Source organism: Balaenoptera physalus (assembly GCF_965194825.1).
Source record: "Balaenoptera physalus genome assembly, chromosome: 2".
In the NCBI taxonomy this organism is placed as follows: domain Eukaryota; kingdom Metazoa; phylum Chordata; class Mammalia; order Artiodactyla; family Balaenopteridae; genus Balaenoptera; species Balaenoptera physalus.
The window spans coordinates 23,352,077-23,379,789 of record NC_138883.1 but is presented as its reverse complement, the minus strand read 5'-3'; the positions used below and the strand labels follow the sequence as shown (position 1 = coordinate 23,379,789).

The 27,713-nt window shown below is 37.8% G+C and overlaps 1 protein-coding gene and 1 pseudogene across 21 annotated transcripts in view; one reads left to right on the top strand and one right to left on the bottom strand.

Annotated features, from left to right (window-relative positions):
- Positions 1-7,171, top strand: part of NRXN3 (neurexin 3) — a 1,702,647-nt gene extending 1,695,476 nt beyond the window's left edge. For 8 of the 20 annotated variants that reach the window (XM_082451199.1, XM_082451198.1, XM_082451197.1 and 5 more), the window contains one exon: positions 4,485-7,171. In XM_082451199.1, the coding sequence (XP_082307325.1) occupies positions 4,485-5,410 (926 nt within the window). In that variant the 3' untranslated portion in view covers positions 5,411-7,171. The remainder of the gene's footprint in view (positions 1-4,484) is intronic. The other 12 variants (XM_082451185.1, XM_082451186.1, XM_082451201.1 and 9 more) reach the window with 4 other exon arrangements.
- Positions 7,172-14,740: 7,569 nt separating this feature from the next.
- On the bottom strand, positions 14,741-16,933 carry LOC309656004 (ferritin light chain pseudogene; annotated as a pseudogene). The gene is made up of 2 exons: positions 16,814-16,933; positions 14,741-15,688 (listed from the first exon to the last, which is right to left on the bottom strand). The product of its transcript is annotated as a ferritin light chain pseudogene (transcript).
- Positions 16,934-27,713: the final 10,780 nt, after the last annotated feature.

The window sequence follows — 27,713 nt, the reverse complement described above, 5'->3', positions numbered from 1 at the left end:
CAGAGGCAAAGCTTTTAACCAATAGGTAGATGAAAAACTCCACTAGACATTCCTTCTTTTACAATGTATAATGACATCAAGGGGCTATAGCTCATCTTACCTGGGTGTATATTGAAAAAGTAGAATCTGTAGCCTTTCAGAATCAAACCCATTTCAGATAAACTAGGGGAAAATGTCCTACCTGGAGATTCTCATCTCATTAAAATGCTCATTAAAAAGTTAAGCCCCTTTGAGATACTTGAGTTTTTCTGGTGTCTTCTCCCCAGGGACTTGCCATGCCTGTCCATGACTATTTTTTCTGAGGCTGGATGCAGAACAATTTCATGGTTCCAAGCTTCCAGATATTGATGTGTTGCAAGTACACACTTCTGTGGCACCAAATAACTAAGTGAATATCATTCAATAACTAACTTTGTGGGGAAAAAGATGATTTCTCCCCATTGTATGTTAGTTTTCCAGCAGAGAATGAGAAAAATGCAAATAAGAGATGAAGTAAAGAACCTAAATATAGATAAAAGAAATTCAAGGAATTGGAGCACAGTATCCTCTCCCAGCGTCTCACTCTTCAGTGTCATTGTTTTTCGTATTTTTGTGACTTCTTCCACTCAGATATCTCCAGAGACGCAAAGGTTGGAGCCATATGGAAACTTTGTGCTGCTTTTCTTGTTTTTTCAGATGACCCACTGCACCACCATCACCTACAACATTCTCACAGTTCAGAAGAGTTCTATTAAATTTTTAATATACTGTCTTTTTCGATGGCAGAGAGCCCCTTTTGCTGAATATCAGCCCTAGACACATGAATTATATATCTATAAATACACTCATAAAACAAAAAAGCAGGGCAGCCTTCAGGGCTAAAATAGACCTTTTATATCCCTAGTGATCTTTCTGGTTTAAAGAAAAGCACAACCCTGTCAAAAAAGGGTATATATTCCTGATTTAAAATGCTAACTTTAAGGAATATAGATAGTTCTTATTCCAAACCAAAGAAAAATTCTGGGGATGGAGTAGGAAATTAGAGTTGTGATGGATTACAGGTTTTGTATTACTCTGCCTGCAACCCCTTATGACTTTAAGCTTGTTGCTTCTATGAATACTTTCATAGCATAGACATCCGGGATATCACTGATTTCACGGTCTTTGGGCAGTGAAAAAAAAAATTATCAGCTGCTCCAACATTTCTGAGGAAACTCACTTTAGATTAATACAAATAAACATGAAATCTTAAATAGCCTTCGGCAATCTAAGTCATTTCTAGTAAGGATCTAATGATGGGAGAAACACATCCTTCACCTCCTTATTATCTCAAATGATGTGTGCCCTTGGACCTCCCAGGACACTAGAATCATCTTAAATCTTAAATATGGAATTTGATATTAAAATGGACTATACACCCCAACTCACATACTTGTCTCAGGCAAGTTTATACATGGAAGGTTATAAACCTTCCACGTTTATAGTTATCCAAAAATTTCCACCTACTTTCACTATAATTCCCCTTTGTAATACCAACTCCTACATCCCAGTGGACTCCCTTTTAAACTAAAGACATTCTTCCAATTCCTTGAGATGCCAGGAGAGGGGAGCTATGAAAGTTCCTATGATTTCATTGATTAAACACTACCAGGATTTGGGCTCAAATGTCCCTGACAGGGGCATCATTTATCATTTTTATCACTGCTACTAGGATGAATAACAAAATGACAAAGAAATTGAAGATTAGCAGTTTTAACAGATTCTGTTATTTAAACTCTGCAACAGCATACCCATCATTTTAGTTTGGAAATAAGCTCTTACCATTTCACTTAAAGGCTCACCAACCTTTTAGAAGCTCTCTGTAAATTAGTGAGCTTCAGGACACTCTTTTCATCCCCTTATCAAAAGGATGATTTTCACTTTTTTTTTTTTTTTTCCCCGCTCCAAGAGAGATACTCACATTACGGTGTTGAATGAGAAGCGAATAGCAAAGGAAAGTGGAAGTGATTCAACTGCAGAATGAGCAGTTCGTAGATTTTGTAGATTTTTAACAACAAAGACACAGTGGAAGCTTTAGCTGGGATTGAAAAGACAGGGGGGAAAAAAAAGGCAAATGTAGGACTCCAGTTGGGTGTCACAGATGGTACACTAAAATTGCAAATGAATGCCACTCTGTAATCATGAAGACAGTGATCTTAATCTCACTTAAAGGGACACTAGCATCCTACTTAACAATTTGCCTTTATATTTAATTACTTGTTCCAGGACTTTGCCTCCCAACAAATCAGTCATTCCTTGTCCTTTATCCCAGTTTCCTCTCCACTTAATAAACAATGGGTTGATTTTTATCCTTGCCCTAAAAAGCAAATGACTCTCGGTATTTGTGCCAGAAAAGAACACCCATTCTAGGTGAGATGGGTACAAAAACCCTGTCTTGTTCTCCAAAGGAAAGTGAAATCATCCCTGAGCGATCCCTAGGGAACCTTTAGCAGACTGCATGAGCCTTCACGCCTCTCTCCTCACTGCTCTTTTCTTACTCAGACACCGCCTTCTTCCACGTATCATCTTAAATACAACACTCAGGGCCTCCCTACCGGAAGAATGAGAAGAAAAGGTAACTCAGGGTTAGTTTTAGGACTGGCTTACCTTTAGGGACCTGTGTTCCAAATCCCATTTATAAAAATTAGCAAAAGTATGTAAATTATGTGTTAAATAAGTTGCAAGATATATGAATTACATATCTTCACAATGTTAAAAAAAATAGGCATGCTTGTCCAGGAAAGCAAGTCTGAAGCTTTGTCAACTCTGCAAAAATCGGTTTGCTCAGTAGTTTCAAACTCTTGAGCACTAGAAGAGAAGCTTGGGGTTTAAAGCACAGACTAAAATATCATCTTGAGATTCTCAGAAAGGTTCTTGTTTTATTTCCCCACATGTGCTAACATCATCAGGTAGACCAGGGATGACTGTACAGTGCTCTCTTGTCCCTTCCCTTCCGTAAGATACGCATTATGTACGTCGTTGCCATCCTCCCCAACTCAGTTTCTCTCTGCAGAGAATAAAAGCTTCTGATATGGTGCAAGCAGTTCTTCTCTGGCGCTCTGAAGGTGTGCAGTAGCTTTCTTTTCAGGAGGCTTTTTCTTAGCACACCTGAAACCTGGACAGTTTAGATGCAGCAGGTCAGAAAGAAGACTTCAACCATAATATCGTATTATCATCTCAACTGTCTGACTAACTGGGTCAGGGACGTATCATGCCATCCCTGCTAGAGGAGTTTTAAAAACAATAGTTGGAATAATTTTTTAAATAAATTTAATGAAGAGACACGAACTGTGACTTCTTGATTCTTTCTCTGTTTGAAAATAACACTGTAAAGAAACACAGGAGAGACTGAAGACTGATTATCTTGCTTACATACATGAATAATAAGCTTGGCCCTACAATTAGGTGAGTAACATCCACCACAGAATATTTGTGGTAACCATAATTTGCAGGGCACTATGATTTAGTGAACTATTCTGAACTTCCTTTCCTGACCTAGTCCTCATATGTTTATAAGTGCAATAACTAGGGTCTGTGGGTAAACCGATAAATATCTGCCATTCTAAGAAATAAAAGGAATCCAAATTGGAAAAAAGAATCACTGATTTTAAAAACTACTTTGCTATCTCTACATTTCTGAATCTAAAAGTAAGTTTCCAGTAAGTCATGGATATGTAGGCTGGGTATTCTTAAAATCTAGTGTCTGCTCAGTATATATTACATATAGCATAAAAGCAATGTATAAATGTAATATTAGACCAATGCAAAGCAAGTTGTTGTTTTATAGTCAGGGGAATTTCTGGAAAAGCATAATCAAGATGGGCTTGTTAGATGAACATTTTCAACCTACTGTAAGTTTCCCTTACTTAGCATATAGTAAATGAAGACTGCACTTGATAAATGTGAAATAAAAGGTAGTAACTTCAAATACTAAAGATGTGCTCTTTTATGTTCCTTAATCTTGATCTCAGTGACAATGGAAAATATGTCATTCTCATCCTAATGGGAGCAAATAAGTAGAAACCCAAGAAAAAAATAAGGAAATGCTATGGCTCACAGATTAATCACATGCATATGTGCATGTACGTACAAACACACACACACACACACACATAATTTTCATGGTCAGTATTTGCAACAGTATAGTTGAAGGTCATTATACCATAAGCAGATCCTGGAAAAAGCCTATTTGAATTCTATCTAAATAATTACTTGAGAGTATCTTGAAAAATCTAAGCCCCCAATCTAAGGATTTCAGGTTTTGATGGCAAGAGGCATATAATGGGCTAGACGTATAGCCCAATAATCAGCCTAGAAGTAGAGAGGACCCATGTGTGGACCCAAGTCATTTTATTATAATTTCTGAGGTGTAACCTATGAACTATACATACATTCATTGGGTGTGGCTGTGAATTGTTTTTCTACAAATATACTAATTCTGTTTTTCTTTTTCTTTTCAATCCCAGGAGGTGAATTAGTTATCCCTCTTCTTGTAGAAGACCCTTTAGCTACCCCTCCTATTGCTACTCGTGCACCTTCCATTACACTCCCCCCTACCTTTCGCCCCCTCCTCACCATTATTGAGACCACCAAAGATTCCCTGTCCATGACCTCTGAGGCGGGGTTACCTTGCTTGTCGGACCAAGGCAGCGATGGTTGTGATGATGATGGCTTGGTGATATCTGGGTATGGCTCAGGGGAAACCTTTGACTCTAACCTGCCCCCTACTGATGATGAAGATTTTTACACCACCTTCTCCTTGGTAACAGATAAGAGTCTTTCCACTTCAATCTTCGAAGGTGGCTACAAAGCACATGCGCCCAAGTGGGAATCCAAGGACTTTAGACCTAACAAAGTCTCCGAAACTAGTAGGACTACTACCACATCTTTGTCCCCTGAGCTGATCCGCTTCACAGCTTCCTCCTCGTCTGGGATGGTGCCCAAATTGCCAGCTGGCAAAATGAATAACCGTGATCTCAAACCCCAGCCTGATATAGTCTTGCTTCCGTTGCCCACTGCCTATGAGCTAGACAGCACCAAACTGAAGAGCCCACTAATTACTTCCCCCATGTTCCGTAATGTGCCCACAGCAAACCCCACGGAGCCGGGAGTCAGACGGGTTCCGGGGGCCTCAGAGGTGATCCGGGAGTCGAGCAGTACAACAGGGATGGTCGTCGGCATTGTGGCTGCTGCCGCCCTCTGCATCTTGATCCTCCTGTACGCCATGTACAAGTACAGGAACAGGGACGAGGGGTCCTATCAAGTGGACGAGACGCGGAACTACATCAGCAACTCGGCGCAGAGCAATGGCACGCTCCTCAAGGAGAAGCAGCAGAGCTCGAAGAGCGGCCACAAGAAACAGAAAAACAAGGACAAAGAGTATTATGTGTAAACACGACACCGCTAACGATATGCGAATTTAAAACACAGGATTATTTCTATATAAATATATAAATACTTGGAAAATGAGATTTCACAGATGTCAGAACTGTTCTATGAGATGGGGTATAACCATGACTATGGTGGGGAAAATCATTTTTAAAAGAACACACACAAAGATGTACCTACCTATAAGATTCAGCCATGGCTGCTTTGATTCAGTCACTGCTCGGAGACAGTTCTTTCTGCCCTGCTGTGTCATAAAGCACGCACTTTGCCCTCTGGAGCAAGCAGATGGCTCCCCCCACTTTCGCGGACTTGGAAGCTTCCTTCTCTTTAGGACCTTTCATCCAAGGTAGAAGACTTCATGGCTTACTTGTTCCATAACTCCAAGTGAGTCTGTAATAATGTTTGTGAAGCTTGACTGTAATAATGTTTTTTTTTTGGTTTAATTATGTAAAAAATGAAAACAAAAAAAAAGAAAAGAAAAAGTTAAAAACAAAAACAGAAACAAAAAAAACCCCACCCTTAATCTGGTTCTGGCCAGTGTGTGTGTAACTTTTCAAGATCTGAGGGGAAAAAATGGCTTTTGGGTATTTGTTTATTTTTTGAGAATAACTGGACATAAGTTAAGAAGAAAAAAAAAATCTCAGAAAACAGAAGAGAGACTATTGCCATATGAACTCAAAAGCTACCATGGTGTCCACTCTACATATCAGGTTGTGGCGTTTCTAGAATCTGTTGTCTATTTCCTATGCGATGCTTTGCTGAACACATAGCGAAATCATGGGATGGATGATAATATTGATTTGAAAAGCTGGTTCCTCAGGATCGAATTCCAGAATTTGCCACCTAAACCCTGAACAGATGGGGTTAGGGCTGGTTTTATCAGAGCTATTGGCTTTACTTAACAATATTGCTCCTGTCCATGAGCCCAGCCAAATTGTGGTAAAGGAGAAAGCCCCATAAACTAAAACAGAGCCTTTCCTAGGGAAGGGGAATGGGGGTGGGCTGGATCTGTGACTGATCGAAATGCATGCAACTATAAAAGAAAAGACAATACAAGAAGTCTGTTAAAGAATCAAAACAGACAATAAGGGAGTTCAACTTATGATGGAACCACAAAAGGTCACACAAGCCAAACATGGCATGACAGAGTGCAGAATTCATAGTTCTTTCCCCGCCCCCAACATGATAATGTTTTTCCTAGTGATTTAATTTTGCAGCCTGACATTTATGGATAACTCTATCCTTCCATTTGCTCACGTCTCCCTTCACCCATCTTTTCTAAAAATAATAAATGACTAAAGCTGCTGTGACACACAAAAAATGGAATTTAATAGTATAATATATATAAATAAATATATATACAGATATATTTATCATGGTATGTTTGATGGGATGACTGAAACAGGAAAACTGTTAAAATCTTGAAGTGGAATGAGAATGTTGTTTTAAAAGAAAATAACAAAACGACAAAAAAGTAAACCTTAAAATGTGAAGTGTGAGTTTAATTTTGTCACAGTTAACTGTGTCAAAGAGAATAAAAAATCTTCTCAGATTTTGTTTACATATTTTACTACATTTTTGCTGGTATAATTCCTTAGCCACCTGTGTACATACTGCTTTGAGAACTGTTCTTTCTTTCTATTTGTTTATTTCAGTTTGTTTGGTTTATGTTCCAGTTGTCTTTCTTTTTGAAAAGAGGAAACAATGTACAGAAAAACAATAAACTTGTTGTGTGGCCATACCTATCCCAAAAGCAAGAGACAAAGCAAGACAAATATTCACACAAAAATGAAATGTGTTCTCTGGAGGGTCAGATACATACAGTTTCTTTTGTACAGATGAAAATCAATCAGCTGTTTAGATTTAGAAATCTACTCTTGCTGGTTTTTGTAAGTTGCATGAATATTTGACTTTGAAAAGGTACTTAAAGACGTGGGGCAAAAAGCGCAATCTAAACAATGGTAGCCTTTACTAATATGTATGGAAAGAGTTGTTCTTCATTACCTGATATTTCAATGTGTTAAGAGTTTTGGATTATTTTGTTGTCATTGAAAAAGACAGGATTATAAAGAGACATCAAAGCACGATTTAGATAACTAAATGGCCCAACCTATATGAAGTTGATTATATCTCGATGTCTGTAAAAGATTGCTGTTCTTGGAGTCTTGAGGTTTTGTGAACTGATTTCCTGCTTTCTTTCTTTACATTTTTTATTTGAGTAAAAATACATTTATTATATTCCTTTTAGTGTAAGTTTCTATTTGGACAATTTTATGGGAACATGTGCATTCTGTACGTGAGCTTCTATCATATTGCTGTTGTTTTATGAGCAGACTCTTAAGGAATTTATTTTATGATGTTGTGAAGTTACTGCTTTTTCTTTTTCCTTTTCTCTTTTATTTCACATTTGCATTTTAGTTCAAGGATATGCTTAGCAATAAAATGTTCTTCCCAAAAGCTTGTATGATGATGTATTTTTATTTTCCAAACATTTGGTAAAAGACCTTGTACTGGGGTAAATATGTCATGTCGAATTAAAAGCCAAGTAATCTAGGACCATGTTCATGTGAAATAAAATATTATAACCAGTTACTAATACTTATATAAACTTATCAAAAGTGACGTATTTGGGGGCTAAACAATTATTGTCTGTCAACTGAGGCATTATTATTTCGATTGCTATGATAAAGTAACCAGGGGAAAACACTTTTCTGAACAGGTAAGATGACAGAAACATTGTATTCTGGAAAAAATATTGTTAGATACTATTTTTTTAAATGTTTGGCAACTTTTAAGTATTTGCTGTAAGTTAACAAACTTACAGAACCATGTACATGTTTGAAACACTGGAAAGCTTTAAATGCATTCTTTCCAAGCCTCCCGCCAAATTGAAATTTCTTAGAAAAGTACTAAATCCAAAGTCAAAATTTAAATGAGTGCTTAAATTTTAACAGCTTCTTTCTAGATTTTCAGATTACAAAATTCTGCAAACATTCATTATAGCTGGAACCTTTCTCATATCTCAGGTGTCCTTGATATGCTGGTTCCTTAAGCACATGCTTACTTTGCCAACTGGATAATCCATCATGATACTCTACATGTTTCACCATGATCTAGAAATGTAGGTTAACTGAACACCTGTACTCTAGCCATATATTGGTTACCAATTTTTAAAGAGTTAGAAATAAAAGCAAATATAATTAACCCTGTTCCTTCAGATTTCACTGGTGGAATGGTTATGCTATTAACTAACATGGAAATGGAAAAAAATGAGGCTCAATGATGTCAAACTATGGAAAGTTCCTTTTTTGATTCCTGCCTCAGATAATTTACATGAAGCAATCATTTATCAATGCCCATGGTATGCCAGATACTATGTTAAGTGTTTTGGCTTATGTAGTCTAATCCCTGAGTGGTAGATAGCATTTTCCTCATCTTAAAGATGAGGAAACAAAGACATGACGAGCTTAAGGACAACTTGGCTAGTACATTTCTAATCATGTTAAAAGTCAGGCCTTGCTGACCTGGAGGTCAGTGGGATGTCGTGAAAAGGGTATAGGCACTGAGGCCAGACACAGCTGAGTTGGAACCCCAGCTGGACTATTCACTGTGTATGGGCAATTTCACTGTGTCTCTGAGATTTGACTTCCTCATCTGAAAAATGTGACACCTCAATGACCTTGCCTCACAATATAGTTTGGGTAAAAAAAAATTGAAATAATATAAGGTGTTTTAATTGTGATTGTTACAGAGTAGGGGCTCAACAAGGTTAGTCTCCATCACTTGAGTTCTGTACTAGTCATTTACAGTAGCTGCCTTCTAGAATTACAAATTCTACAATAAATTCTATAATAAAAAGATTTATTTAGTAACTGTCAAGACATGTTGCCAAGTCATGACTTGGATTTACTAGCTATAATTGATAAAACTAGTATTTTCTAATCATATACTTTGATTGAGGGCATGACTGCAACTAGTAAACATGTGTTATTGACAACTGGTAGCATGAATCTGTCTGACAGCATATTTTAAGCAAATGGCCAAAAGTTAGGGTAAGTAAAGAAGGTACAGATTTCAGAAAATGTTCAACTTCCAGAGAAATTCTGAGACGATGGTTAATGTGGTAGATTCATCAGGATATAAGTGGCATTTGCTCAGATACTTTGGTTAACGTCCATGAGCAGAAATAATTTGTCATTATCTCTACGAGGGAGTATTGAGATGGTACCGTCCCTTTCCATTGTGTTTAACTTTGGCCACAGGCTTTGGAATCAGAAAAGCTTAGTTCAAATCTTGGCTCTGAATCCTGGGTCTGTCCTTTACCAGCTGTGAAACCTTGAGTAAAGTGTGCAGTGACTCTAACTTCATCCATGAAACTGGAATGATATGGCCTCCTCTTAGTGCTATTCTATAATTAAATGAGCTAATGTGTATACAAGTGCCTGGTTATAAGCACAGTGGCTGGCCGATAGCCCTCAAACAGCGATGCCTAAATTGTCTTGTTAATCATCTGTTATTATCCTAGAAGAAAAATAATACAAAATTCTTTCTTAAAACCTACAGAAGATACATATAGGAGAGCCCCAGAACAATCATATCACTTCTGTAACCTAACATCATAATTGTTTTTATTCCTCTTACAGTTGAAATCACATCGATTTATTGATTCTTTGAGCTCTCCTTGAGTTTTCCGCCAGAAATGTGCCTACCCCTGTAAAGCTCTTTACCTCAATCAACTCCTTCAGTATAGAGGCCATAGAAAGTTTCAAATGGTAAACTATTATTTACCTCAAAGGACAGTCTTCCATGCTTCCCAAATCATAGTTGTTATTGCCTTAGACACACCTTCAAAATTCTATATTAGCTTTCCCTCCATAGACTTTCTAAGTGTCACTATTTAACGTGTAATCTGAGAATCACTTTAAGCATTTACTCTTTTGATAATTCAACCAACATTTACTGAATACTCATGTGCCTGCCAATCTACTATTGGCTATTGTCACTTTGTTTCAATGAAAGCAGAAAATGGAAATGGGAATTTTAAGCCTTTTTACCTCTTGTATAGATCCATATAGGCCCAGGTTCTCTTCCCCCATATTCAAGTTGAATTTGATTTTTCTCCAAAAATATCCCAAGCTGTATTTGTCCCAGTTGAATTGAAATCCTGACACTGTTTGAGATTAGTTTGATGATTAAAGTATTTATTAGGCATTATTAAATGATTACTATGTCTTAAATTGAGAGGGTTAATGAATTTATAATCTACTAAGGGTTGCACAATCAAGCTGTCAAAGTTCAAGTGCAAACTAAGCTCTTTGGGGGTTCAGAAGAAATAACTTATGGTAAGGTTTCATAGAGGAGGTGACATATTAGGTAAACCTTGAAGAATTGATAGGCAGAGATCAGAGCTGCATGCCATTCCAAGCAAAGTACTGAAGTGGGAGGCAGTAGGTCAAAACCATAATTTGGATGGATCACAGATTGTATAAAGTACACTAGTGGAAGATATGGCTCAGAAGGTTTTCAAAATTTGTCAGTGAAAGGGAAGAGAGAGACGAGAGAATGTCTTGAGAAGGTCACAAGGTCAAGGGTTAATTTGTCATTGAGCGAAGAGGACACAGGAGGAGAAAGGCAATAACTGATACACTCTCAGAGAGGGTGAAAGATTATTGGAGTGATCAAGTTTCCAGATAGAGGTGTTACTCTGAACAGAGAGGGGGTAAGCTGTTCTTCCGATATAGCAATGAAGGAGAAAATGGAATCAGAAACTGACATATTGCAGTGGAGGTGACAGAATATGGGACAGCTATAGTCAGAGAACCTCAATATTCTAGGTAAATCAAAGGCAAAGTTATGTACCTAATAGTGAGGCTGTGAGCACATGGCAGGAGTCTGTTGACAACCTGTTAGGTAGGCAGCTAATGAAAGTGGCTGTTAGAAGTTGGCTGTCTTTATCTGGCATTAATAGCAATACTTTAACGCAGATGTAGAGAATGGACTTGAGGACATGGGGAGGGGGAAGGGTAAGCTGGGACGAAGTGAGAGAGTGGCACGGACATATATACACTACCAAACGTAAAATCGATAGCTAGTGGTAAGCAGCCGCATAGCACAGGGAGATCAGCTCTGTGCTTTGTGACCACCTAGAGGGGTGGGATAGGGAGGGTGGGAAGGAGACACAAGAAGGAGGAGATATGGGGATATATGTATATGTATGGCTGATTCACTTTGTTATAAAGCAGAAACTAACACACCATTGTAGAGCAATTATATTCCAATACAGATGTTTTAAAAATAGCAATACTTTATATTTTTGCAACATTTCTTTTATATTTCATGACTTGAAATCCAATCTCATGGTTCCAAATTTAGAGCTCTTTCAATTATGTAATGGTGGCTCTAGAGAAACAAGTCATTTTATACTTCTTCTTCAGAGCATTTAGAGCTAAGGAAGAGCATGATAAGATGTTGTGTTAGTCTACTCAGGGTGCCATAACAAAATGCCATAGGTTGGGTGGCTTAAACAACAGAAGTTTTTTCCCACAGTTCTGGAGGCTGGAAGTCCCAGATCAAGATCCGGCAGGACTTCTCTTTTGGTGAGGACCTTCTTCCTGGTTTACAGATGGCCACCTTCTCACCCTGTACTCATATGACCTTTCTTCTGTGCATGGGCAAGAAAGAAAGGATCTCTTCCTCTTCGTATAAGGCCACAGTCTTATCAGATCATGTCCCCACCCTTAGGACCTCATTTAACTTTACCTCCTAAAGATCCTGTCTCCAAATACAGTCACACTGGGGGGTTAGGACTTCTGGCATATTAATTTGGGGGGTGGCAGACACAATTCAGTCCACCATAGATGTACATGATGTTGGGAATTGGTAAGGTGAAAATTTTCAAGGCTCAAAGGAGTCAAGGAATCCAGAAGAAACTCTAGCCTTGTTGATGTGAGTACATGTGCTAGGTAGAAGAGCAAATAAATCCAAGAGAGACTAAACAGAGCAGAATAGGATCGTAGGAATAGGGACCAGGATTTGAAAGCAGTGTTAGGGTTGTATGAGAGGCCCTAGAAGACAGGAACAGCTAAAGGGAAGCCAGAGCCAAATTTGGAAATAAATGAATAGTGTGAGCTTCAAGAGACTATGTTTAGGTACATAGGTTCTGGAGTCAGAATGCGATGGCATGTATTCTGGTGCTGTAACTTTGGATAAATTACTTAGTCTACATAAGGCTCAGGTTTCGTTCCTATAAAAGGAAATTATAATATGACCTATTGTGTAGGTTTGTCAGGAATGGTTAAATAAAATAATGCATGGGAAAATGCTTAGCCTATACCTGACACATAATAAACCTTAATAGAAGTTGATCATTATTACAATTTGGCCTCGTTATCTGACTCAGGCAGGATCAAAGTTAGCTGCTACTTGCATGGCTAGCCAGCACCAGAAATTGAATAAATATATGAGTTAGGCAATCACTCTATTTTCCTACTTCTTTCCTTTGCCAAGAAAATATAAAGTGCAGTTGCTTGCTCATTGGCAAAGTTTCCCCTTTACTACCACTAAAGTTCTCTGCTTCCAAGATCCAGCTTGGATTATGCCCAGGAAAGGCTCACATCCTGAGATTTTCACTGCTTGCCTGGGTTTCTAGTCCTCGGATTTCCTGTGACAGTTCGTCAATTAAACACCAGGAAGCCAAGAGGTCTTCAGAGAACCTTTCGCCCCTTTAGTGATATGCATTATTTTTTTTTAAATATTTTATTTTATCATGAACGCTTAACGTGAGATTTACCCTCTAATCAACAGGTATAAAATTTCAGTTAAGAAGAATAAGTTCTAGAGATATGCTGTACAACATTGACCCTACAGTCAACAATACTGTGTTGTACACTTAAAAGTTCATGAGCTTTCTTAAACTCTAAATTTGTTCAGTTAATCACCTTGAACTGAATTTGAATCTTTCTATATATGCACATAAAGCATAAGATCACAAATTCAAGAAAAATTAAAATTTTTCTAAATAAATTTGAACTTTTCCCCTCACTTTAATCCAGTAGAACAATTTATTAATTGTATTCCAATGGGTCAATGAACACTGATAAACGTAGTAATTAACTGCACCTGGTCCATCAGCAAAATGATAACCTAGTCACACAGACCTTCCTCTCCAAAGCAGAAAGGACCACGGTCCCCTCTTCCATGCCAGGGATCTCTGTGTGTTTTGGGTTTGTTTTTAATTTGACTTTTTACTGTGAACATTTTCAAATATTTTCAAAAGTAATGAGACTAGTATAACAAAACCCCCATTTATTCATTATCTAATTTCAAGAATTATTAGTATTTCGCTATTCTTGTTTTATCTATGCCCACCTCTCCATGAAAGAATGTCTTTTAATACCACACAAGGTAAAGAAACACAAAAGAAGCATTAAAAGAATATTGTTGGGTCTCTTGACCTGAGTCTTATTCTTGTTCAATGTGTTTCAGAGTAACTAAACCTAACACTCTTTCCAATGGACAATTAATGGCATGATTCCAGTTCTTTATTCAATGACAACATGAAAGACGAGATTAACTGCTAAGTAGACTCTTCACCATTTAATGAGATTGCCTGAAAACTGAAAGGATTTTTCAGCTTGTACATATTTCAATTCAACTGTGTTCGATCACTTTTTGAAATGAATAGAGAAGTCTATAAATTATATACAGCTGCTTAATCTTTTGTAAAATGTGACATCTTGGGCTAGAATCCATGTTCTCCTTCAAGGGAATGGGTAAGGGAGACTACTACTTATTTGCACCTGTGGAAGCTAAGAAATTCTCAGTTTTACCTCTAGGAATGTGATCACAAATCTGCTAGCATTTTTCCCTTGGATTGTATTCATGTTTTTGCAATAACTGTAACTACACTGAATTTGCATGAGTCTACATAGAAGAGAGTTCATTAAGCACATTCTCAAGTTATAATGTCAGCACTGCTCCACTGTCGGTTGAAAATCATGATTTTCTCTTCTTTGCTCTCACTCACCTGCAATTTTTGGCCTAGAATTTTCATCATAAAAGTATTATGAGAGAGAGAGAGAGAGAGAGAAAGTTATTTATAGACTATTTGATAGTCTTCTTTTCCATCGAAAAGTCAAAATAAGTGTTAGGAAAAATGGATAGAACCACCACAAACTCTTGCTTCTTGGTTTCATGGGGAGAATGAAACCAAGAATGAAGAGTAGAAGAGAAGGTTTCAACAAGTAAACCATTTTCCTGTTTCTACTCTGTGCTCAGCCGTTTGCCCATTTATTTATTTATTTATTTATTTATTTATTTATTTATTTATTTATTTATTTATATTTATTTTAAAAATTTTTTTTGCGGCAGTTGGGGGAACCTAGCAGACCACACATAAATATTCTTCTTAAAACAAACAAACAATAAAGGTTGTCTAGGTTTGCAAGGAAGGACAATTAGGCAGGGTGAGGAGTGGAGTTCAAGGTAGTTTCAATTAAGGGTATCATTAAAACTGAAAAACTGAAATTTCTTTAGTATTATGGTGTAATTTTCGATGTTAATACGTCACCCCGGAAAATGTGCTTATGTGCATGCATGGGCATGAGTAACCCGATCTGGGTTTTTTTTGTTTGTTTGGGATTTTTTTTTTTGCAAAAAGCTTTATTGTTTCCATTTGGCCCAAGGCTTGGGAGAGGGCTCCAGGGTGGTTAAAAAGCTGCTTAGTGGCTGCAGAGAGGCTTCAGGCAGATGCCCTGACACCAACGGGGCTCCTCAAAGGCCGCTGGGCTTCCGCTCCTAGTCATGCTTGAGATTGAGCCTTTGGAAGAGATACTCGCCCAGCCCAGCCTGGGGACCAGCCAGACTGCGGAGGTTAGCCAGGTGGTCAACATCTTGATGAGTTTCAGCTGCTCATCCAGGAAGCGGCTCTCCAGGAAGTCACAGGGGTGGGGGTCTGCCTGCGCAGAATCCAGGACATGCCGGTCCACGAGGGCCTGATTCAGGTTCTTCTCCATGAGAATGGTGGCTTCCCTCGCGTCCTGGGTTTTACCCACTCATCTTGGGACGCGTTCTGCTCGTCCTGGAAGAGGGCGTAGCTGCCTCGCTGGTTTTGCATTTTCAAGAGACGCTAGGCACCCTCACGCTTCTCTTCGGCCAATTCACAGAAAACGTGGTCCACGCCTTCCAAAGCCTCATCGTCGCGGTGGAAATAGAAGCCCAGAGAGAGGTAGGTGTAGGAGGCCCGCAGATGCATGTTGACCTTGGTGGAATAATTCCGACGAATCTAGGAGCTCATGGTTGATTGGTAATAAGGAGCTATGCTCAAAAAATGGTGTTGGCTAGTCTGCGTGACCAAGGATAGCTGAGTGGCAGATTCCTAAGGTTGCGGCTGGAAAAAAGGTTGGAGGGTGGTCAGAGGCTGGAGCAAGGGGCGTCGCTGGGTCTGTTTCATCCAAACGCTGTTGAAGCAAGAGACAGATCTGCAGGACTGCCGAGCACCCTGCCCAGACCTGTTTTGATGTCCAGTTTGAAGTGGGAAAACTAGGACAGCTGTTCCTTATAAACCAAACAAGGAGGGAAATGCGGGCAAGAGGAGGAGAGCAGAAGTAGAAGAGCTGCTCCTAAACTCCCGTGGTTTGTAATTGCTCAGAAGATACGTCCAGAGTTAGAGCATCTAAACAATCAAGTCTCTCCCTCCTCTTTCCTTCTCCCCCTCTTCCACCCAACCTCTCCATTCCAGATATAGTGTCAGATGTTGACGAATAAGCTCTGAGTTTACACACACACACATAGCCTGCACTCTTTTGTAAAAAAGGAAAAAAATAGGTACTTGTATGGTAATTGCAAAATGCTTTAGCCACTGGACTGGTCTTTTGTGATGGTCTTTATGTATCTTTTTCTCTTTTCTCTTTTAAATTTAAAGCTTCCTTAAACAGTGATATTATAAACATCATTTCCTTAACATATATTATGAAAACATAAGTCACTTCTCTGTGTAGTTGGACAGGCCTTTCTTGACTTCCTCACTTGGCAGGTGCAAGCTGCAATTTGATAAGATATATATGCACTGGGGCAGTAGATTTTTTGGTTTTGGTTTTTGTTTGATGAATCCTAATTTTTTCTAGCTTTATTGAGGTATAGCTGGCATATAATATTGTGTAAGTTTAAAGTGTGCAAAGTGCTGATTTGATACACGTATATATTGTATGTCTATTGTATACATGTGTGTGTATATTACCACAAGTTTAGTTACCATGTTCACCACTTCACATAACTTTTTTTGTGTGTGACATTTAAGATTTACATTCTTAACAGCTTTCAAGAATACAATACAGTATTGTTAACTAGAGTCACCATGTTGTTGGTTAGAGCTCCAAAACATGTTCATCATAGAACTTGAAGTTTGTACCTTTTTACCACCATCTCCCCTTTCCCGCTGCCACTCCACCCCTGGCAACCACAAGTCTGCTCTCTGCTTCTCTGAGTTCTGCTTTTTCATATTATACGTGTAAGTGAGATCATACAGCATTTGTCTTTCTCTGTCTGACTTATTTCACTTAGCAAAAGGCCCTCGAGTTTCATCCATGTGTTGCAAATAGCAGAATTTTCTTCTTTTTATGGTTGAATAATATTTCATTGTGTATCTATATTATATATTATAGATGTATTATATATAATATATATATATATCACATTTTCTTTATCTATTCATCTGTCAAAGGACATTTACATTGTTTCCATGGCTTGGCTATTATGAGTAATGCTGTAACGAACGTGAAGGTACAGATACCTATTTAGGATGGTGATTTCATTTCCTTTGGGTATATATCCAGAAGTGGGATTGTGGGTTCATACCATAGTTCTATTTTTAATTTTTTGAGGGACCCCATACTGTTTTCCATAGTGGCTGTAACAATTTACATTCCCACCAACACAAGGGTTCCCTTTGTTTCACATTCCCGCCAACACTTATCTCTTGTCTTTTTGATAATTGCCATTTTAACAGATGTAAAGTGATAGCTCGAGGTGCTTTTGGTTTGCATTTCCCTGATAATGATATTGAGTGCCTTTTCATGTGCTTATATTTGTATGTCTTCTTTGGAAAAATGTCTATTCATGTTCTTTGCCCATTTTTTAATCATATTATTTGTTTTCTTGCCATTGACTTGTAAGAGTTCCTTATATATTTTGGATATTAGCCCCTTAAAAGAGATATAGTTTGCAAATATTTTCTCCCATTCAGTAGGCTGGCTTTTCATTTTGTTGAATTTTTTTTTTTGCGGTGCAGAAGTTTTTGTTTGATGTGGTTCTTCTTCTTAACTTTTGCTTTTGTTGCTTATGCTTTTGGTGTTACAGCCAAAAAACATTTCCAAGACCAATGTCAAAGAGCTTTTTCTCTTTGTTTTCTCCTAGGAGTTTTACACTTTTAGGACTTATGTTTAAGTATGCAATCCATTTCAAGTTAATTTTGTTAGTGATAAAAACAGGGGTCCAGATTCATTGTTTGCATTTGAATATCTAGTTTTCCCAAAACCATTTATTGAAGAGACTATCCTTTCCCCATTGGTTATTCTTAGCCCCCTTGTCAAATACTAGTTGAATGTATACATGTGGGTTTATTTCTGGGCTCTCAATCCTGTCCCATTGGTATATGTGTCTACTTTTATGCCAGTACCATACTGTTTTGATTATTATAATTTTATATTCAATAACTTTACATTACAATGTAATATAATTTGAAATCAGGAAGTATGATGCCTTCAGCTATGTTTTTTTCTGAAGATTGCTTGGCTAGTCAAGGTCTTTGTGGTTCCATATGAATTGTAGGATCGTATTCTCTATTTCTGTGAAAAATAACATGGGAATTTTGATAGGGATTGCATTGAATCTCTACATGGCTTTGGGTAGTACAGACATTTGAACAATATTAAACTCTTCCAATTCATGAACATGGGATAACTTTCCTTTTATCTATGTCTTTTTCAATTTATTTCATCAGTATCTTATGGTTTTCAGTGTACAGGTCTTTCACTATCTTGGTTAAATGTATTTCGAAGTATTTTATTCTTTTTCTTTTGTTTTTTGTTTTTTTTTTTTTTGGCTGCGTTGGGTCTTCACTACTGTGTGCGGGCTTTCTCTAGTTGCCGTGAGTGGGGGCTACTCTTCGTTGCAGTGCACAGGCTTCTTATTGCAGTGGCTTCTGTTGTTGCAGAGCATGGACTCTAGGCGTGTGGGCTTCAGTAGTTGTGGCATGTGGGCTCAGTAGTTGTGGCTCACAGGCTCTAGAGCACAGGCTCAGTAGTTGTGGCACACAGGCTTAGTTGCTCCAGGGCATGTGGGATCTTCCTGGACCAGGGCTCAAACCCATGTCCCCTGCATTGGCAGGCAGATTCTTAATCACTGCACCACCAAGGAAGCCCAGTATTTTATTCTTTTTGATGTTATTATAAATGGGATTATTTTTCGTTATTTCTTTACAGATAGCTTATTGTTAATGTATAGAAACAGAACTGACTTTTGTATGTTGATTTTGTTTCCTGAAACATTACTGACTTCGTTCATTCTAACATTTTTCCATTGGAGTCTTTAGGGTTTTCCATATATAAGACCACATTATCTGCAAACAGAGATAATTTTACTTTCTTTCTGATTGGATTCTTTTTATTTCTTTTCCTTGCCTATTTGTTCTGTCTCGGACTTCCAGTACTATGTTGAATAAGAATGGTGAGAGTGGGCACATTTGTCTTGTTCCTGATCTTAGAGGAAATGCTTTTAAACTTTCACTATTGAGTATGAAGTTAACTGAGTTTGTCATATATGCTAAGGTACCTCCCTTCTGTACCTACTTTGTTGAGAGCTTTTATCATAATGATGTAGAATTTTGTCAAATGCTTTTTCTGCATCTATTGAGATGATCATAGGATTTTTATCTCTCATTCCATTAATGTGATATATCACATTTGTTGATTTCCACATGCTGAACTATCCCTGCATCCTAGGGATAAATCCTACTTGATCATGGTGTATGATCCTTTCAATATGCTGTTGAATTTGGTTTGCTAGTATTTTGTTGAGGATTTTTGCATCTATGCTCATCAGGGATTAGGCTGTAGTTTTCTTGTAGTGTCCTCAGCTGGCTTTGGTATTAGTATAATGCTGGTTTTTGATTACTAATTCAATCTCATTTCTCATTATTGGTTTGTTCAGATTTTCTATTTCTTCCTGATTCAGTCTTGGTAGGTTGTATGTTTTTAGGAATTTATCCATTTCTTCTAGGTTGTCCAATTTTTTGGCATATAATCGTTTATAGTAGGCTCATATGATCCCTTGCATTTCTGTGGTATCAGTTGTAACATCTCTTCTTTATAATATTTTTGAGTCATCTCTCTTTTCTCATGGTAAATCTAGCTAAAGATTTGTCAATTTTGTTTATCTTTTCAAAAAACCAACTATTAGTTTTGCTGATCTTTTCTATTGTTCCCCTGTTCTCTATTTCTGCTCTGATCTTTGTTATTTCCTTTCTTCTTTTAACTTTGGGCTTAGTTTGTTTTTCTAGTTCCTTAAGGTGTAAAGTTAGGTTGCTTATTTGAGATCTTTCTTTTTTCTTAATAGGCATTTATCACTGTAAATTTTCTTCTTAGAACCACTTCTCTGCAGCCCATACATTTTCAAGTGTTGTATTTCCATTTTTGTTTGTTTCAAGATATTTTTGTATTTCCCTTTTAATTTTTTCTTTGATCCATTAGTTGTTCAGGAGTGTGATGTTTAATTTCTACATATTTATGAATTTTCCAGTTTTCCTACTTATTAATTTCTAGTTTCATATTATTGTAGTTGGAAAAGATATTTGACATGATCTCAATCTTTTTAAACTTGCAAAGACTTGTTTTGTGAATGTAAGATCTGTCATTGGAGAATGTTCTGCATGTGCATGAGAAGCATGGGTTTTCTGCAGCTGTTGGATGTAATGTTTTGTATAGGTCTGTTAGGTCCATTTGGTCTAAAGGATAGTTCAAGTCCAATGTTCCCTTATGGATTTTCTGTCTGGATGACTTATTATTGAAGTGCATTATTAAAGTCCCCTACTACTATTGTATTGTTGTCTCTTTTCCCCTTCAGATCTGTTTGTGTTTGTTCAGTATATTTAGGTGGGCCAATGTTGGGTTAATGTGTTTATAATTGTTATATCTTCTTGATGAATTGACCCCTTTATCATTATATAATGACCATCTTTATCTACTGTGACAGTGTTTGGCTAAAAGTCTATTTTGTCTGATATAAGTCACTACCTCTTCTTTCTTTTGGTTTCCATTTACATGGAATAACTTTTTCTATCCCTTCACTTTGAGCCTATATGTGTCCTTAAAGCTGATGTGAATTTCATGTAGGCAGCATGTAGTTGGGTCTTTTTTTTTTTTTTAATGTATTCAGCCACTCTTTACCTTTTGATTGGAGATTTTAATCCATTTACACTTAAAGTAATTATTAATAGGTAAGGACTTACTATTGCCATCTTATTGTTTTCTTGCTGTTTGGAGTTCCTTTAGTTCTTTTCTTCCTTTCTTGCTGTCTTCTTTTGTAAGTTGATAATTTTCCATAGTGGCATGCTTTGATTCACTTCTGTTTATTTTTTGTGTATATACTGTAGTTTTTTTGCATTGTGGTTACTATTAGGATTATATAAAACCTCTTATGAATATAAAAATCTGTTTTAACCTGATAAGAACTTAACTTTAATCCCATACAAAAACTCTACCTTTTTAATACCCTCCATTTCATGTTTTAGTTCTCATGATTTACATCTTTTTACATTGTGTATCTATTAATAAATTATTTAAGCTATAGTTGTTTTTAATACTTTTGTCCTTTAACCTTTATACCAGAGTTAAGTGATTACCACCCCACCATATTACAGTATTGAAGCATTCAAATTTTAAGGCATATATATTTGCCTTACCAATGTGTTTTATATTTTCATATGGTTTCATGTTAGTGTCCCTATATTTCAGCTTGAAGGACTCCTTTCAGCATTTCTTGTAAGGCAGGTCTCTTGATGAACTCCCTTAGCTTTTGTTTATCTGGGGAAGTCTTTTCCTCCATTCATTTCTGAAGGACAACTTTGCCAGGTAAAGTATTCTTGGTTGGCACTTTTTTCTTTCAGAACTTTGAATATATCACCCTACTTTCTCCTGGCCTGCAAAGTTTCTGCTGAGAAAGCCACTGATGGACTTATGATTGTTCTCTTGTATGTGAGGGATTTTTTTCTCTTGGTGCTTTTAAAATTCTCTCTGGCTTTGCTTTTAGATAGTTTTTTTTATAATGTGTCTTGGAGAAAATATTTTTGAGTTGAAATTTGTTGGGGGAAACTATGAGTTTCATGAACCTACCTAGATGCCCAAATCTCTCGTCAGATTTGGGAAGTTCTTAACCATTATTCCTTTAAATAAGCTTTCTGCTCCTTTCTCTCTCTGTTCTCCTGAGACGCCAATAGTGTGTAGATTTTTCTTTTAATGGTTCTTATAATTCATAAAGACTTTCATTCTTTTTTCTACTCTGACTGGATAATTTCACATGCTCTGTCTTCAGGTTCACACATTCTTTCTTCTGCTTGGTCAAGTTTAATATTGAAACTTTCTATTGAATTCTTCAGTCTTTGTGTCTAGGATTTCAATTTTTTTTTTAATGCTTTCTGTTTCTTTATTGAACTCTCACTTGGCTCATACATTGCTTTCCTAATTTTGTCTAGTTGCCTATCTGTGTTTTCTTGTAGTTTACTGAATTTCTTTAAGAGGATTATTCTGAATTATTTGTCAGATAGCTCATAGATCTCCATTACTTTAGGGTCAGTTATTAGAACTCTATTAGTTTCCTTTGGTGGCATCATGTGTACCTGATCCTTCTTGATCATGCTTACTTGCATTATTATCTGCATATTTAAAGAAGCAATTTCCTCTTCCAGCCTGTCTCAGCAGATGGGTGATGTTGCTGACTTCCTTCCCTACCCTGGTGGGACATAGGATGTGCTGCAGAGCTTCTTTATGTCTCTGGCCAGCCTTCCTAGTTAGGTAGGGCTGGAGCATATCCTTGGCAGTTGGGCAGGGCCAGTGACTTGCTCCCCTGTCCAGGCTCAGCCTGTAGATATGCTGTGAAGTTTCCTGGCATCTCCGGCCAGATTTCCTGGTTTGCCATGGCTGAAAGCTATGCTTTGTAGTTGGCCTGGGCCACTGTCTTGCTTCCCTGTTCATGTGGGTCTCTAGAGTGTGCTTTCTGGATAAAACAAACTGCCAGCTGTGGATCCAAGCCAGGCAGATCTGGCAACTGACCTCCCTGGCCAGATGGGGCCACCAATTCAGCTCTGCAGAAGAGTAGACCCACTGGTTGGGATCTGCACTTGGGTACTACCAGCAACAGTAATGTGGTCTTCCAAGATCCACAAGCACATTGCTGTGAGGCCCACCCCATTTCTTCTCCAGCTGATTTTTCCCGCTGGTAAATGTAAGGCAGTACCTAAGTGTGCCTCCCTGAAAGCATCCCAGAATGCTGGAGACACTGATGTCCATCTTGAGTTCTTCTCTTCCCAGCAGAGAAACTATACATCCAGAGAGACCGCTTCAGTGTGGTGCTGCATCAGCTTGGGGGAAGGGTCTTGCAGTCAGAGTGAAGCCACTTCTTTTACCCTTCTAATGTGTTTTATTTCTCTTTTTGTGGTCCAATGGGGTGCTTTAATCTCACGCCTGAGTTTTGAGATCTTCACAAAGGTGTGTTGTCTATGGATAGTTCCTAGTTTCTCTTTCTGTGAGGGAGACTGAAGTTGAGAATCACCTACTTTGTCTCTTACTGACATCACTCTGGGCAACAGGTTTTTTTTTTTAATTAATTAATTATTTACTTATTTTTGGCTACATTGGGTCTTTGTTGCTACATGCAGGCTTTCTCTAGCTGCGGCAAGCAGGATCTACTCTTCGTTGTAGTGTGTGGGCTTCTCATTGTGGTGGCTTCTCTTGTTGCAGAGCATGGGCTCTAGGTGCATGGGCTTCAGTAGTTGCAGCACGCAGGCTCAGTAGTTGCAGTACACAGGCCCTAGAGCACGCAGGCTTCAGTAGTTGTGATGCATGGGCTCAGTAGTTGTGGCACGCAGGCTCAGTACTTGTGGCTCGTGGGCTCTAGAGCACAGGCTCAGTAGTTGTGGTGTACGGGCTTAGTTGTTCCAGGGCATGTGGGATCTTCCTGGACCAGAGATCAAACCTGTGTCCCCTGCACTGGCAGATGGATTCTTAACCACTGTGCCACGAGGGAAGTCCCTGCAATAATTTTTATAATTAGACAGGTTGATGTTATGTTGCAATAGCTGCCAAGTGTGTGTTATTAAGAACACTGGATATAGATACGTTAATGGGCTGTGGGGAAAAAAAGGAAGTTGGACCACTCCTTAATCATAGTTAATATTGAAAACAGAAATTCTTATATTTTAAAATTCAAGGATTTTACAGGTCAGCATTGACATGTGACTTTGATATTTCCATCACATAAATCTGTTGAGATGAGACTGTTGATCTATTGAAGTCAACTTTGTTAACCTCTGAAAATGAGATTCCAGAAAGCCATACCCTTACCAAAAAGCCCTCTACATGTACACACACGAGGAAAAGTTTCCACAACTCAAGCCAGTCAAACAATGCTCAGATGAAAGAGTGGCCTCAGTTAACAAGGTCTCCAGTTCCCCGGCCAGTGGGCATTCAAGTATTGGCTTTGGCAGGCAGGTGCTGGATGACACACAGAAGGAGCCCTAAGAGGCTGTTTCCCTTTACACCACTTCAAAGAAGTTTGGATTTTCAATTTATTTTTTAAAAGCAGATACACAGTAAACATCGAAATGTGAGTTTTATGCTAAATACATTTTGGTTTCACAGCAGTTATCTCTTGCTGCCAGAATAGCCCTAAGGATTAAGATGGTTTATTGGGATCAAATGTCTAGGAGATTTATTATAGTGCAGACTGTTTACTCATTACCATTAAAATGCCGATTATGCTTATTTCTTTGCCTCTCTCTCTCTTCCACCTCCTATCTTCCCTCTTCCATAACCCATATTCTATTATTTTATTTTCCTGCTTTAAAATGAATCTACTTGGATTTTTATCAAAATTGAGTCCTTGCAAACTCTCTGACTTTATGGGGGCCAAGGAGTGGCAATGGCATGTTATGTAGCTCATTAAGGTCTTGGGAACTCTGAGTCCCTGGTCAGCAACACAGAGCAATAAAAAAAAGTATTTTCAGGGACCGTATCTGATGACTGGAGAGAAGGATGTACATTTGGAATAATATGTTGTGAAGAATCACAAACACCCTAGCTATAATCATCTACAATTTAGAGACATGTAAGAGCAAAGATAATTTGCTGTCAGGTATTTGCTTTACTTGGATAACGAGGAAGATTACCTATTTTATAGCCAAATTCTATGTAAAACATTCAACAAGACAGATGAGTTTATATACAATATGTCAGCTCTCAAGAATATACATGAGACATCTGAAAACATGATGACTTAAATAAGAAAGCTACAGCCCAGGAAAATAATTCTACAGGACCTGATAATGCATCCACATTTACAAGAAAGCCAATCAGTGAGTCCATTAGGCTGTGTTTGATATACTGAGGCAAATGTTTGCTATACCCCAATAAATTCATCTTGAATCCTCAGTGACTATTACAGTGCCTGGCATGGAAGAGATCTCCAGTGAGCTTCTGTGGAAGGAACAATTGAATATTGCTAACCTGCTACTCATGGGATGTGCAAATACATTGCTATCATTTTCCTTTTTTTCTCTGGTATTATGCTTAGAAAGATCTAGACCAGCTGTTGTCAAATTCAGCATGTATGAGAATCACCTGGAGAGCTCTTTACAACACAGATTGCTGGGCCCCACCAGAATCAGACTTTCTGATTCAAGAGGTCTAGGGTAAGGGCTGAGAAGTTGCATTTCTAACATACAAAGATTATGCTGTGCTGCTGGTGCATTTTGAGAACCATGTTGCCTATAAAGTGATGGAAGGGCAATTATACACTTGAGGGCAAAGAAGTGCTCAACTCTGCTAATTTCAAAGAGCATGATTTGTAGCTATTGGACAGACTTGGAGCAGTTACTGTCTGCTGCTAAGGTTTCCATTACAGATGCAAGGAAAAAAATGTTCTCACTCTTGCTTTCTGTCTGTCTGATTGAGGCAGCCAAGATTGAATAGGGGAACATAGGAGAAAAACATGATATAACAGTAAAAAAACATGAAGAGAACTTTTGCTACTCAGAAATGACCTTGTAAACAGTGAAGACCTGTTTTACTCCAAAGAAGAATCTAAAATTTGACTTTACGTGAGAAGAATTGGAAAATCGTTTCTCTACACCCTCACCTTCTGGTTGAGTCTACCTTTTCAAGCTTAAAGTTTAAAACTAATTAAATTAAAAGCCAAAAAAAAAAAAAAGCATTACTTGAAGTCTTTAGTTGCCTGATAGCTCAGATGCCTTCCAACTTGAAAATTCTTTGAGTCTCTGGTCAATTATTTGAATCCCTATTGATATGGCAGAGAAGGAAGCTGATTTATTATAGGCAAGAGGTAACATAAGAAATAAAATGACTACTGCAAATTGAGGCTTTGTTAGGCTCTCTGCTAAACTTTGTAGGTATTATCTCATTTATTCCTAATAACAATCCTTTGAGATCAGCACCGTTTCTCTCCCTGTGTCACAGCTGAGAAAAATCAGGCTAAGAGAGTTTAAGTGACTTGTCTAAGGTCACACTTCCAGCAGGTTGTGGAATCAAAACTTGATCCTTTCCCAATATACAAGAATTTAAAATATGTAAGTCAAGTTCAAAATAGGCCATGGTAGAAGAACCAGCGCTAACAGCAATATTAACAGTGCCAACTGTAATGATAGCAATTAGAGTATTAGTACTAAAGAGCACTATCATATAGGTATTACTATCCTCATTTTATGTTTGAGAAAACTTGGAAAAGTTAAGCAATCTTCCTGAGGTTATATAGCTTGGCAAGATACGAACTAGAGACTAAGGGTTCTAAAGCTCACGTTGTTTATACACCACCACCAAACCCTAATATCAAGCAGTACCCTTCCTCGACCCTTTAATGGCAATCCACATATTAAATACAAACTATTACATTAATGTAACTAGAAGGTTCCACAAAGTAAAAATTCACTGATTCCCCATTGACAGCAGAAGAATGCTGTGATGAACCACCTTATACATATTGTTAAATTTTATGTCCATATCCAAAAGTGTTTTGGGTCCAAGGGTATATTTATTTTTATAATTGATTTTAATTCGTATCAAAGAAGTACATGCATGTAGCCTAATAGGACAGATAATAGTTTTATAATAAATAATAACACCCCCTGCTCCCATTTTCCTCCCCTCCCCCCTCATCCTGCTTGCCAAAGGCAGCCTCTTCTCCTCTTTGCTAGCTCATCTGGTATTCACCTCCACATTTCTAAATACAGCAAGCAGCTATCTTTTGATTCACTAATTTAAAACATTATTCACTGTGTTCCTAGCGTGGAGCATTAGGATTTTTCTCTCTCATATAACCCCCTTACTCTACTTCATTCTTTCAATGTAGTTATATTATACGTTTTGATTATTATTTGGTGCTTTCTTGAGTATGACTACATAAATACTGTTCTCTGCTGAGTAATGTGTTATGATTACTTCAATTTTCCTATATAAACTTTTTGGACAAGTTTGGCTTTTTCTAGAATTGATAACCTTTATTTTATTCCATTTACTTGGATCCACTGAGACCTACAGCTAAATCTTAGTTCCATTAGTGGCTTTGAAAAATGATTACCAAGATAAGATTTTACATCACCAAATCTGTCCAATCATCTAGTAGTTTCCTTTTGTAACTCTTGGAGATATCCCTCCTAGAGTTCTCTATTTTCTTATTCCAACCTGAACTGGTTGTTTTTTCAGTCACCTTCACGGTTATCATCCTTTGTCATCAACTTGCTATTTTCTCACTCTCTCCTGTGGTGGGTTTCCTGTTTCCTGGGTTCCATATCATTCTCCTACTTACTGTATTCCCTTATTAAATAAAGCACATTTTCTAGGAATTTCCTGCAAAAAGATGCATGGTATATAATTTTTGAGATTTTGCATACTTGGACATTTCTTTATTCAAATTATTGATAGTTTTGTTTCAATACAGAACACTAGGGAGAACTCTTTTTCCCTAAGAATTTTATTCCTCCATGGTCTTCTAGCTTATTATGTTGCTATTGAGTAGACCAGTGCCAT